Source organism: Sinocyclocheilus grahami, unplaced genomic scaffold (genome assembly GCF_001515645.1).
Source record: "Sinocyclocheilus grahami isolate Dianchi unplaced genomic scaffold, SAMN03320097.WGS_v1.1 scaffold118.1, whole genome shotgun sequence".
NCBI classification, from domain to species: Eukaryota; Metazoa; Chordata; class Actinopteri; order Cypriniformes; family Cyprinidae; genus Sinocyclocheilus; species Sinocyclocheilus grahami.
In genome coordinates this window covers 965867-979338 of record NW_015505297.1, presented here as the reverse complement: position 1 = coordinate 979338, position 13472 = coordinate 965867, and the positions used below count along the sequence as shown (strand labels likewise).

Here is a 13472-nt window from a genome sequence, read left to right as displayed (position 1 = left end):
CATAATTTTAGGTAACTTTTATGTCTTTCATTAGTTTTATAAGTAATTCAAAACTGAATGCGAACAATTATATTTTCACTCATTGGTTGCTAAGCTTAAAGGCAATAATTTACGATTTAAAAGAACAGATTATTTTAGGTATTTATAATTATTTGACCAGGGATACAACACAAAGATTACTAACTAATCTCTGTGCAAATTTGTCAAGCTGTTGCTTTGCAAAGTCTGGATTACAAATGTACATAATAAACATTATAAGTACTATGGTCAGTCTGTGTAAAAAGGGAGCTAATTAAATATTTGATGTCAATTTCAGTATAATCAAATGAAAAAGGATAAAAAGACAATTAAAATTCAGTTAAAATGTTGCCGTATAAATTTTATTATAACTGACAATATATTGTCACATACTCTTTTGCAACTACTGTGTTCATCTCTGATACAAAGCCAAAGCTTTTCTATGATAAGTCAAGAAATTATATTTAATTATACAATAAACCATGATTGCTACTTATGAATATCTTATGCAATGAAGATGGTCATAGCAATTACTATGTAAAATCATATAACCTTTACCCTTATTCCAGTTTAGAGATAGTGAAAGTGGTCAGTTGTTAGTAAGTCTGACAATATTGTGAAGCACTCAGATGTCAGTGTGTATATTTGCCAAACCGATGACTCTGACATCACAAGACATTGCTGGACTTGATCTCAGGAAGCAACATTTCTTCTAGCAGTCCCCATTATCAGTCCTTCTCTAGAAACACTGGGCTTTACATGTAAATGAGCCTGTTTATTGTTTTACACCATTTAAAGAATTAAATTACTTGTGGCAAGACAAAACCATCAAACCATCTTCATCCGCCCAGGTTTTGGTTGCTAAAACCATCAAACTCTTTTGCATCCACTGTTTGCAGGTTCAGAGGTTCACATGTTGTTAAATCCCATCATGCCTTTCATGTTGCCAGCAGCTCCCTGCTGAAACTGCCTCATCATGGACTGCAGTCCAGCCATGCCACCTTAAAGAAACAAAGATATATGTGTTTAAGTAAGGCTTTTACAACCATCATCTATATTCACAGATCCTCACATGTATCACAGTGACATTTAAAAATGCAATTTTGGTCATTTCAAATAGGTTCTTGCATACAATAACTGCCACTTGTATAGTGAAGATCAATCAAATACTGCTGCCCATGGTCTAGTAGAAATAAAGCATTTTGGGGTGAAAAGGGAGCTCATACCCATGTGGTGAAGCACTCTGGGATCCATCATTTTAGCCATCTGCTGGTTCAGTTTCGCCATCTGTGATGGGTTGACGTTCTTGGACATGTCCCCTCCTTTATTAAAACAATGATACCATGAGACACTGATTTTAAATGCATCATGAAACTAACACATTTTGAATGCATCAAGTTCAAATCACTCAACCTTTAAATAAGCCTTTAATGCCTCCCATCTTCTTGACCATCTGGGCGAACTTTGTGTACTGTGTGAGTAACTCTTGTACATCCCTGGTAGCCACTCCAGATCCCCGGGCCACTCGCTGGATGCGGTTAGGCTGTTTACTGAAGAGCTTGGCACCATCTTTGTTGTCAAGTTCTGAGATGAAAAACCACAATATATGTAAACTAAATCGTTCTAGTTCAAATCTATGCCTAAACTTTCCAATTTAGAGAAGTCTGCGCATTATTGTTTTTAATCAGTATTAAAAAAGAAAATTAAAATTAAAAAAGCACATACCCTGGTCATTCATACTATCCATTATTGTCATGAGTTTCTTTAATCTGGCCATAGACTCCTGCTCGTTTCCTTTGCTCATGAAATCTGTTCCAAAGCCTGGGATCATGCCCTGAAGACATACAAAACCCACCCCCAGAAATTTTAAGAAACGAACCACTCAGTGGATAACCATAATTAAATATCCTTTCAGTAAAAGTTGTCATTACCATGATCTGACCAAAAGGTCCCATCTTCATGATGTTCTGAAACTGTTCATACATGTCCCTGAGTGTAAACTGACCTAAGAGAGAGAAACGTCATATCTGTTGGTGAAAAGCACTGGAAAATATCTTTTGTAGTGTAAAAACACTGAACACACAAAAGTACACATTTTTATACAAATAATGTTCTAGTTACCATGTTTGAGCTTGTCTATTAGCTCCTCATTGTCATCAAGCTTTAGTTCATTCACTTTATCGATCAGTCCCTCAATATCTCCCATACCTAGAGTAAAAATAAGAATTGCAACAAATAACACAGTTCCAACATCCAATTAACAATCATGAAAATGAATTGAAAATGTACTCACTTTCAGATCATCCAAGATGAAGAGTTTGTTTCTTAATTGGAACAGATTTGAAGAAATTTAGCATTACGTCACTAGCTCACAAATGGATCCTCTGCATTGAATGGGTGCCGTCAGAATGAGTGTCCAAACAGCTTATAAAAACATCACAATAATCTACAAATAACTCACACGACTCCAGTCCATCAATTAATGACTTGTTGGATTGATTTCTTACAAACATGCATCTTTTTGCTTCACAAGGTGTTAACTGATGGACTGGGGTTGCGTGGATTGCTTGTGGTTTATTGTGATGTTTTTATCAGCTGTTTGGACTCTCATTCTGACGGCACCCATTCACTGCAGAGGATCCGTTGGTGAGCAAGCGAAGGAATGCTTAATTTCTCCAAATCTGTTCTGATCAGGAAACAAACGCATCTACATCTTCGATGGCCTAAGGATATGCACATTTTAAGGAATTTTTCATTTTTTGGTGAACTATTCCTTTAACTAAACAGCAGCTCAGCAGTATATTCAAACCTTACCAAGCAGTTTGCTTATGAAGGGTTGAGTCTTGAAAGGCTCCAAGTCATCGATGTGCTCGCCTGTGCCGATAAAAATTTTTTCCTCCAAACATTCTTGCTTTTATGATTAGCTGTATAAAAACCAAGTCCATATTCTAAAATCTCAGGGCAAATACCCAATAACTGCTCACCTTAGAACACGTAGTGGTTTTCCCACTGCCCTGCAGACCAACAAACATGATAACATTGTTCTTTCCCTTCGTGGGAGTCCAGGCTTTCACTCCAGGATCCACCAGCTGCAATAAAAACACTCTGTATTTATCTTCTAGAATACATTTCTATCATCAGGCAGTCAATTCCATTTAGTTTAATGTAGTTTCTCTATTCTATGATGAAAGCTCCTGAGCTACAGGGTGTAAACAAGCACAAGACTCCCTGAGGAACAACGTGAAAACCAATATTTATCAGACATAAATAGCAAACTCTCATTTACCTTGACAAGTTCCTTGAAAACAGCATGCTGGATCATTCTCCTCTTGTTTAGGCCAGAAGCCATTTCCTCCAGATCAATGGCTGCCCTGAGATTACAGAGCAGTTATAGAGTAAAAAGACATTTTATAACAGGGAATTTACTATATAAATGGCCAAAATAAAGAACTTGTTACTTACTTGACATTTTCTCTAAGTTGCTTTACCAACTTGATATTCACATCAGCCTCCAGTAGGGCAGCACAGACCTCCTTGAGCATAGCATTTAATACCTAAGGAAGATTGTAAATAAGTTAACATGTTATGATAGGTCACGATGCTTAACAAGCCTGATTTTAAGATTGCATCATATTCACTGCACCTCTTCATTGATGATGGTGGCATTGCTGAGAGACCTCAAAGCTGAGGTTATTTTCCTCCCCAGATCAGCTAAAACCATTTTTGCGGTTTAAGAGCTGTCAACCTGCAACAGGGGATTAAGGTTACATCAGGTAGCCAAAATTAAAAGAGAGAGAGATTTCCTATACACCCAGGTTTCAGTCATTGAAGCACTGAGTAGAACCTCAATTACGACATTAAAAGTGTGATTGATGTAATGTAGACTTCCTTACGTGATAGGTGGGTGAATGAGACTTTCCAATGTGGTGGGGTTTCCCCCCAAAACAATCCTCCTGTCACTGCTCACTCTGAACCTCGAGACTCAAGTGGAACCAGAGCAATGGTGTTTTCAACCTTACCAAACAACCACAACACAATCAAAACAATGTTATCGCGGATGAGCTGTACAACCTGGATGAATCTGGACCATTTCAGACATGGATCGTTACTATGTCAAAACATAAATGTTGGCACACCCATGAGTAATTTAAACTATTATAAAATCCTAATATAATATATATTTGTATGTTTTCGAAGACTGACTTCGATACTGAAATAAGGCCAGACGTCCGTTGTGAAACGCATTAGCGTGGTCGCTTTAATTAAAGACAGGATTAAAATCATGTTTAAATCAAAACAATGTCAAATTAAGATGTTCAGTGTCCAAATTATTCATATAAAGACATACGTTTCGATTAAATATGACTTACCTAAACTCGCAGCAGCTGCTTTTCGGCGAGAGTGGAACAGCGACTACAGACGTCATCTAACCCCAACATCCCGTGACGTGACTTTACTTCCGTGTAAAATAAGAGTTAGCTTTCTATTATGAAAGAAAAATATTATTTGTAATTTAGATTCGTTTTCACTCTTTGTTCGTTTAACTTAAGTAAAATTCATATCTGTCTGTGTATATAAATTAGAATATACGTTGATACCATCACTGTTTCTTTACATTATTCTATTCTTTACATTAGAGACGTTGCTCATGGAGTTAAATCTTAAGGTGGCACAGCAGTTTATACAACTGATTTGAATTTAGAACAGAAAGGTTGGATTTTTTTACCTGAGATTCATTAGAATCTAAATCATGCGATTAAAATTACAAATATAAATGTTGGTTTTTACCACCTGGAAGAGTTCATCAGAATGACAAAATGTACCGTTCTACCTTAACTCATATCACACGCTTCCCACTACTGCGTACTGCAGACCCATGTGTTGCTCAGTAGTATGTTTGCAACCTAGAGTGTGTTTGACGTAAGATAAGTATCAAGCAAGCAAGCGCTTGAATCAATGAATTTTAACGATGCAAAGAATGAAATTCTGCAGGTGTTGTCCAAGACGGAGAGACAACATCTTCCAAAGCTGTTAGAATGGTTGAAAACATCCGGTAAATGCGCATTGAAATCTTTTGTTATTGTTTTGTCAGCTATAGGTTAGATTGTGTGCAAGGTGTAAGCATTTGTTCTGTGTTTTCTCCAGTTTATTTATATCTTATTTGAGACTATATTAAGCACTTGATCATGGACGTAAATCAGTTACATTTTTTAAATCTATATTTTCAGACGATCTGGATGATTTCCTGGTGGATAACCAGAGTGTTATTCTTCAAAGTATTGCAGAAGACTTAAGGGTTTGCCTGCCACTGGAGGCTATGGCTCCCTCAGAGTCTGTGGCTATTCAGAAGGTCTGTTCATTAGATCTTTAGTATTTTACTAACTATATTGTTAGATCCTAAAGCATGCTTTAACGTTTAGACTCAACAGAAACCTCATCCCACTGTACATGTGGATGCATTCTTATATGATGAAGAAACTGTGGATGCATTGTGTGAGGAGGGAAAAATGAGTCGCAACTACTGCCTCAACTGTGGATCGCACAGAACAGCACCGCTGGGTGAGTGTTTGCATGGAGACTGGGCTATGTATTACATAAACTCATGCAATAATACAGCCACATCATAATATGCCATTTTTAATGTTTCACAGAGTTCATCTCGCATTCATTCTCAATCCCGGAGCTCCAGTTCCTATTCCACAATGTTCTTCCAGACCTCACAGGAAAACTGGTGGTGGATGTGGGATCTAGACTTGGAGCTGTGCTATTTGGGGTAAATTGCTGGTAATAGTTTAACTAAACACAACTAAACTCATTATTGATTGTAAATTACCTGACATTTACAGGAACAACCCCACTGGGGCAACCAGGAGTTAAAGGAATAGTTCACCCAAAAATTTGCTGAAAATGCACTCACCCTCAGGCCATCCAAGATGTAGATGAGTTGATTTCTTCAGACACAGGAACAGATACAGATAAATTTAGCATTACATCACTTGCTCACCAACGGATCCTCTGCAGTGAATGGGTGCCGTCAGAATGAGAGTCCAAACAGCTGATAAAAACATCACAATAATCCACAAGTAATTCACATGACTCTCCAGTCTATCAATTAACATCTTGTGAAGTGAAAAGCTGCATGTTTGTAAGAAACAAATTCAACAAATTATAATACAAGTCTTATAGCCATAATATTGCTTTCTCCAGTGAAAATCATCTCATCTGAATCAGGACAGGAATACACACAGACCGAGCACCGTTTACAAGCGAAGAAAGTCCATAACAGTTATAAGCTAATATGTCTGTGGATATTGATTTGAGGGGACAACATGGGATGGACTTTTTCAAAGAAGGAAGCATTTTTACAGATTATGGACTTATATTTGGGCAAGAAGTGACAGTTTAATGTTAAAATGTCTTAACAATCACCTTGTTTCTTTCACGCATGTGAACTTGAGTGGTGTGAATTACTTGTGGATTATTGTGATGTTTTTATCAGCTGTTTGGACTCTCATTCTGACGGCACCCATTCACTGCAGAGGATCCATTGGTGAGCAAGTGATATAACACTAAATTTACATCCAAATCTGTTCTGATGAAGAAGTCAATTTGATTACATTTAAATAAGTAAATTTTCAGCAAATTTTCGTTTTTGGGTGAATTATTCCTTTAACTGCCTTGCCCTGCTGGGTTTAAACCTGCAACCTTTTACTTACCAGTCCAGATCTGTAGGCACTAGACTACACCAGCTTTATCTTTCTTGTTAAAACATGGTCTGATGGTACATCTATGTTATTGCCTCAGATAGATCATTTTTCTCTCCTCAGGGCTACCTGTACAGTGCAGCATCTCAGCTTGTGGGGGTTGAAATAAGCTCAGAGTTTGTCAAGCTTCAAACAATGGCTGTAGAGAAATATGGCTTCAGTGATAGAATTCAGGTAATCAATCAAACCGTTTCTTTGTCCTATGGTAATTGTTTTGTCTGATAGTATATTTACGAAGATGTTTAATGTGCACTGCATAGGTGATTCATGCAGATATCCGCTCTCAGGCTGCCTTAGTGCAAAATACAGATGTTCTGATCATGAACAACGTGTTTGAATACTTCATGGAACCAAGTGATCAAATGCAGTAAGTGCCAAACTGTGACTGCACTCAAGAACATGCAGAGATGAGAACAAATGCATAAATAAATGTTTTCTTTATTATAAACAAAATGATAAATAGTAACTGTGTGTCTTAAATTAGGTGTAAACTAAAACTTCCCATTTTTTCTTGTCCTTTTTTTTCAGAGCGTGGCTATTTATTAGTCAGAATTTCAGAAAGAAAGGTGCGCTGTTAGTAACTGTACCCAGCATTCACGAGGCACTTGCTTTACTTCAGGACGCTGTTGTAAGAAGCTTCTTTCTATCTATGCTATTTCTGAATTTGTCTCTAAATTGTGATTGGCAGTGCAGTTCAACACATTAATACATCAAGAATTCATAAAACAAATCTAATGTTTACAATTTTTTTCTTTCTCAGTTCCTAGAGACATTAGCGCTCAGACGATGGATAGAAGAAGTACCACTTGATTACTCTGTTTATCTAAAAAATGACACAGATCCAGATTCTCTCAAGCAAATCCATCTTTATAGAGTACTTTGACCCTCAGAAGAGACTCTTATGATACAGTGGAACCAATAAATACTATTAGCCTCAGTGAGGCCTTTAACAGGACAAATGATGCAAATAGATTTGATTAAACACACAGTATCCTCTTTCGATGAACTCTCACTTGTCAATTTTTAAAGTTGAGTTTGATTGTAAACACATTTATACTTTAAATTGTCCGTTTATGTAACTAGCCATACATTTCATATAATCTCTTTATGTCATGTTATGTTTGCATTGCTGTATTAAGCAGTCCACATGTGAGAGTGCCCACTTCCTTAGTTTTTTAATTTGTTCAAATGCATTTCTGTCTCCAACTCTTTCTGTTGAAACAGGAAGTAAGGGGGGGATCGCTGCATGTTTTTTTTCTCTTTTTTTTTTACAGGCAGAGGTAGTGCCTGGAGACAATTTACGTTCCTTGAGGAGGTTATTTTGCCTTGGGTTATAGCCAAACTCATCCAAGTCACCGACTGATGGCTTTAGTTGAGAAGTTGAATTTGTTTGTTAATCCATTATAGCTATTAAAATATAAAACATAATTTATGATAATGTGGCACAACCTTTTGCTAATTGTAATGACTGTCTGTAAAGCAATGATGAAATTATATATTTGCATATCGTACTCTTCGAAGAACACTATCATATATAATATAGCTCAAAACGAACATATATGGATGTAAAGCCACTAAACTTCAATTTTGATAATTATAATTAGCTTCCTTTTATGATTATACTTTCAAGAGTGCATTAGGACACACACTAAAAATGCTTCTAATCATTTGAGAAACTAAGCTTTGTGGTTGGGAAATTTGTCACAGTGATGGTGCTACAATTATCTGCCTTCCTTTTCAACCACAGAATAGCTGTCATCAAGGATCAACGCCTATTCAAATATATATTAACCTAATAATGTCATTCAAAATGCATAAAGCCTCTGTGGAAAAACTAAAACCCCATTTCCAGTTTCGCCTCCCACTATTGGCTACGGAGGCGTGATTGGCGCTCAAACCGCCCAATGGAATGTCACAATTGTCGTGTAAGCACCGCCCCCAGCGCTACCCAGTGGGTAAGTGAACTAGAGCGGATCAAAACTTGTCGTCAACACGCTTATCCCCGCTCGGAGAAGTGGGACATATCCTGATACTCGTGTGTTTTTCTTTCTCTTCCGGAGCCGATTATCTTTTTTACAGCAAAGATTTGGTAAATATCAACATTTAAAGTCAGTGTATAGGGCTCATTTATTATATAGGAACCAAGCATTCGTTTGAATAAAAAAGGCGAAACATGTGGGCTGGATTTTGAACGTCACCCGGGAAGCGCGTGTCATTAACAAAGACTGAAGAATATCGTTATTTTTTTATTTTTTTTACATTTGAAATCCTAACGGTTTTTACTTCAAACCAGTTTCGACGAGTCTCAAAGTCTGACTTTTAATGGAGCCGTATTAATTTGACATTTTCTCACTTTCTAATAGTCTTTTTGTGTTTGTTGTTTTTGAAAGTCCGCGAGAACGATAAAGAGAAAGGAAAGATGCCGCTTCTCCACAAAAAGCCGTTCGTGAGGCGGAAGCCGCCCGCTGATCTCAGACCCGATGAAGAAGTCCACTAAAAATGCTTCTAATCATTTGAGAAACTAAGCTTTGTGGTTGGGAAATTTGTCACAGTGATGGTGCTACAATTATCTGCCTTCCTTTTCAACCACAGAATAGCTGTCATCAAGTATCAACGCCTATTCAAATATATATTAACCTAATAATGTCATTCAAAATGCATAAAGCCTCTGTGGAAAAACTAAAACCCCATTTCCAGTTTCGCCTCCCACTATTGGCTACGGAGGCGTGATTGGCGCTCAAACCGCCCAATGGAATGTCACAATTGTCGTGTAAGCACCGCCCCCAGTGGGTAAGTGAACTAGAGCGGATCAAAACTTGTCGTCAACACGCTTATCCCCGCTCGGAGAAGTGGGACATATCCTGATACTCGTGTGTTTTTCTTTCTCTTCCGGAGCCGATTATCTTTTTTACAGCAAAGATTTGGTAAATATCAACATTTAAAGTCAGTGTATAGGGCTCATTTATTATATAGGAACCAAGCATTCGTTTGAATAAAAAAGGCGAAACATGTGGGCTGGATTTTGAACGTCACCCGGGAAGCGCGTGTCATTAACAAAGACTGAAGAATATCGTTATTTTATTTTTTTTTACATTTGAAATCCTAACGGTTTTTACTTCAAACCAGTTTCGACGAGTCTCAAAGTCTGACTTTTAATGGAGCCGTATTAATTTGACATTTTCTCACTTTCTAATAGTCTTTTTGTGTTTGTTGTTTTTGAAAGTCCGCGAGAACGATAAAGAGAAAGGAAAGATGCCGCTTCTCCACAAAAAGCCGTTCGTGAGGCGGAAGCCGCCCGCTGATCTCAGACCCGATGAAGAAGTCTTCCTATGTAAAGTCACACATGAAATCTTCAGGAGCTATGAGTAAGGGATTTGAATTTTATCTCTATTTGTTCATTTCAACTTCCCCTTTGATGCTAGTCAACAGAAGCACTAGAAACTAACAACAGAAGTGACAGCCCGCTTGAAAGTTTTATTTTTCATTCTTAAAACAACTACCAAGCTACATTTATCTTGATTTGATATTTTAAACCAGCTTTACTAATGACCCAACACCCCTGGTGTGAAAACCTTGAATTTATAAAGACTTGAGGATTTCCCCCTTCATACACCCGGCAGGTGTCAGTTGGAGGCCTTTGCTAACAGAGTTGGCTGCTAGTTAGTTAGCTCAGTTTAGCCAACTAAACCACGATACAAAGAGCAGACTGAGTGAAATAATTCATAAAACTATCTGTCGATGTGTTATAAGAGCTTAAATGGTGCAATATCGCTGGTGGGATGTCCCCGGGAAGCCCCTGTTCGTGTGTTTTTGGGGGGTGTTAGCGGAGATGGGACAGATCTCATCCACACACAGGATGTTGTAGCTTAAAACGTGGTCGCTGCTATTGTTAGTGTGTTTGCTCGTTAGAGGCAGGAGTTTCACTGCTCTTTTCATTATGATGTTGATGTCACTTTACATAAGGCCTTGGGAAACTGACTTGCTGGTCATGTGGGGCTGCAATGGGAAAGATTATAATGCCTTGTAGTACTTGGTTGCAACTATTTGGACCGGTCTAGGTGCTCCTCTGTCATCGGCTCTTGGAAGTTGTCATTTGTCGTTGTAAGTGGTCATGTTGGGATGAAGTAGGATGCAGATAATAATTTTACTGTGTATGAACTATCATTAGGTTTGTTTACAGTTACAGCTACTAATTACTTGCAGATAAGGCAAAAAAAAAATAGACAGATACTGCTTTAAGACCAACTTTCCAATAAATGATATACAAAACGGAAAGAACACGGTTCAAAACACAGTAACTAAATACAAAACACTGAAACTAAATAACTTAATATGCTTTGATTATTGGTTTGGTTACTTTTATTATTGATTACTTATGATGATATTCATGACATTGGATTTATTTTAAAATCTGAATGGTCATAAGTTGATATTCATCGCTATTTTGGGTTTCTGCCTATTTGTTAAGCGTAAATATGAATGGCATGCTTACAATGCATAATGTGATTAATGTTGATGAGTTATGAATGATAGCAATTATCTCACCTGGCACCAGAGCGAGTGACAACATTCACAATTTCTCCTGGAAAGACGTGTGTAAGGGCTTTCATTAGTAACGGTTTAGAAATAAAAACCCTAAGACTTGCATTGTGCACATTTCAAGTGAATAAAACCTATTAAAAAATGATGCATATTGTAGGAGATATAAAATGATTTTGCACCTTTATAGTGTCCAAAAGCTTGATTTTGGACGGGTTTGTCATTGAGATTGGTCTTACAAGTCATAAGACTGATATGAGAAGTTGTTTAAGTTAGAATGACCAACTACTTGGGCATATAAACTAAAACTAGTCTAACAGGTATTAAGTGTTTGTAATTGTGTGTTAATAGAGCTTAAAATATTGTCTCCTTTTGATGACAGCAGTCTATTTGCGACGTTATTACTAATAGCAAAATTAGGAATTTGTGATTGTAAACAAATAAGATGTATTTTGGGTAAAATCTCCACTTTATTTGTTTTCCCCAAAACATGACATTTTTGACAAGGTTCTTTAGTCAGTTTGAGTTGTACGTGCATATCTGTGTAAGCCATAAAGGTGTCAGGATAGTTATTAACATTACACATTGTGTTTTTGTGTTGCCAGTGAATTCTTTGAGAGGACAATTCTGTGTAACAGTCTTGTATGGAGCTGTGCGGTGACTGGGAAGCCCGGCCTGACCTACCAGGAGGCCCTGGAGAGTGAGAGGAAAGCCAGACTTAATCTTCAGAACTTTCCCAATGTGCTGCTCGTCCCCCTTCTGCACCTGACAGCACTTACGCACCGCTCACGTCTGCATGAGATATGCGATGATGTGTACGCTTATGTCAAAGAGCGCTTCTTTCCTGGAGAAATTGTGGATGTTGTCACTCGCTCTGGTGCCAGGTGAGATAATTGTTGTAACTCATAACTCATCAACATTAATCACATTATGCATTGTAGTGTTTCTCTTCCAGGGCAATTCACCCGAGCGCTGACATTTTTGTTGATGTTCATGGAATCAGCCGTGAAACTTTTTATGAAAAAAGCAATAAGCTGTTTTTTTTTTTATTAAAGGGGTCATATGATGCTATTTGAAATATCATTATTTGGTGTAACAGAATATGTTGACATGCTTTAATGTTCAAAAAACACATTATTTTTCAAATACTGTACATTATTGTAGGTCCTCTATGCCCCGCCTCTCTCAAACGCGTAGTTTTCAACAAAGCCCCCTCCTTTGACAAGCGCAGTCTGCTCTGATTGGCCAGCTGACCCAGTGCATTGTGATTGGCCGAACACCACAAGCACGCATTGGAAATATAACGCCCCTTACCATAATCGCTTCAGCTTTCAAAGTAAATATCAAGACAGTTAATAATGTCGTTAGTTTTACCATCAGTTCAAGCCCGAAAGGGCAACAGAGTCGCGTGACGGACACAGTGATGATGCAGTACACAAGCCGCGGTTAAGACAGCCGACGTGCTATGATTTCTGACCGGCTGTTCACTCTCATGTGATGTGACCCTGGTCCCCTCTCACACACACACACACACATGACGCGTTACTCTGCAATACTTACAGTCGCTGATTCAGAAGTGCCAGATTGTCATAGGAAAGTCGGAATTTACCCCCTTTTAAATTTTTTTAGAAATAGCCTTTGTGCACAGCCAGTCTTGTACTCTTATAGGTTAAAAAAAAACTGTCGTCCATAAAATTCGTTGCACAAATTCGAACATCTGGGTTGTGCTGTTCTGTTGTAAATAAATCTTAACCAATGATTCCTAATTGCATCTATTTCCCGAAGGCCAAATAAAGTGCTTTTGCTTTCGCACTGAAACACACACCGTCTCTCTGACATGTGAAATCGCATCATATGACCCCTTTAAGCTAAAAAATATACATTTATTGGAAAAAACTGTAGCAAATATATATCTGTAAATGTTATGTGAACAGCCAACAGTGAGTCAGATGAATTTGTGAGTCTTTTTAAATGATTCAACTGAAGAACCAGGTCATATGCTGCATATTGGACTGTACTGGATGCAATGCATGTTTATTTTTGTGTGGTGCTGAAAATTCAGTCACTAAAAGGCTCATTCAATCGGACTTTAAAGTCAGTTTCATCATTTTTGAGAGTGGTTCAATCTTTGTTGAAGATCTGTCTTTTGAA

At 37.7% G+C, this 13472-nt stretch overlaps 3 protein-coding genes across 3 annotated transcripts in view; 2 read left to right on the top strand and 1 right to left on the bottom strand.

Moving 5' to 3' along the window:
• Nucleotides 1–772: 772 nt before the first annotated feature.
• On the bottom strand, nt 773–4488 carry LOC107589662 (signal recognition particle 54 kDa protein-like). Its single transcript, XM_016278164.1, has 13 exons — nt 4389–4488; nt 3912–4032; nt 3662–3763; nt 3481–3572; nt 3305–3389; nt 3003–3107; nt 2833–2914; nt 2140–2226; nt 1950–2023; nt 1744–1852; nt 1432–1602; nt 1245–1340; nt 773–1019 (listed from the first exon to the last, which is right to left on the bottom strand). The coding sequence occupies exons 3-13, from the start codon at nt 3737–3739 to the stop codon at nt 928–930; spliced, it is 1071 nt and encodes a 356-aa protein (XP_016133650.1). The 5' UTR covers nt 3740–3763; nt 3912–4032; nt 4389–4488; the 3' UTR covers nt 773–927.
• Nucleotides 4489–4578: 90 nt separating this feature from the next.
• LOC107589609 (uncharacterized) lies at nt 4579–8244 on the top strand. Its single transcript, XM_016278103.1, has 8 exons — nt 4579–5071; nt 5247–5368; nt 5439–5577; nt 5670–5791; nt 6846–6956; nt 7043–7149; nt 7311–7410; nt 7543–8244. Exons 1-8 carry the CDS (start codon nt 4975–4977, stop codon nt 7663–7665), a joined length of 921 nt encoding a protein of 306 aa, XP_016133589.1. The 5' UTR covers nt 4579–4974; the 3' UTR covers nt 7666–8244.
• A 1338-nt stretch (nt 8245–9582) lies between these two features.
• LOC107589661 (bromodomain adjacent to zinc finger domain protein 1A-like) overlaps nt 9583–13472 on the top strand; it is a 26797-nt gene continuing 22907 nt past the window's right edge. Inside the window, exons 1-3 of the mRNA XM_016278163.1 lie at nt 9583–9706; nt 10006–10147; nt 11927–12205. Of these exons, the coding sequence (XP_016133649.1) occupies nt 10035–10147; nt 11927–12205 (392 nt within the window). The 5' untranslated portion in view covers nt 9583–9706; nt 10006–10034. The remainder of the gene's footprint in view (nt 9707–10005; nt 10148–11926; nt 12206–13472) is intronic.

Coding starts and splice junctions, on each gene's coding strand:
- LOC107589662 (XM_016278164.1), bottom strand. CDS start 3,739: ATGGTTTTAGCTGATCTGGGGAGGAAAATAACCTCAGCTTTGAGGTCT. Junction 2,227..2,832: donor CTTCATAAGCAAACTGCTTG/GTAAGGTTTGAA, acceptor TTTTTACTCTAG/GTATGGGAGATATTGAGGGA. Junction 1,341..1,431: donor CATTAAAGGCTTATTTAAAG/GTTGAGTGATTT, acceptor GTTTTAATAAAG/GAGGGGACATGTCCAAGAAC.
- LOC107589609 (XM_016278103.1), top strand. CDS start 4,975: ATGAATTTTAACGATGCAAAGAATGAAATTCTGCAGGTGTTGTCCAAG. Junction 5,369..5,438: donor AGTCTGTGGCTATTCAGAAG/GTCTGTTCATTA, acceptor TTTAACGTTTAG/ACTCAACAGAAACCTCATCC. Junction 6,957..7,042: donor GCTTCAGTGATAGAATTCAG/GTAATCAATCAA, acceptor TGCACTGCATAG/GTGATTCATGCAGATATCCG.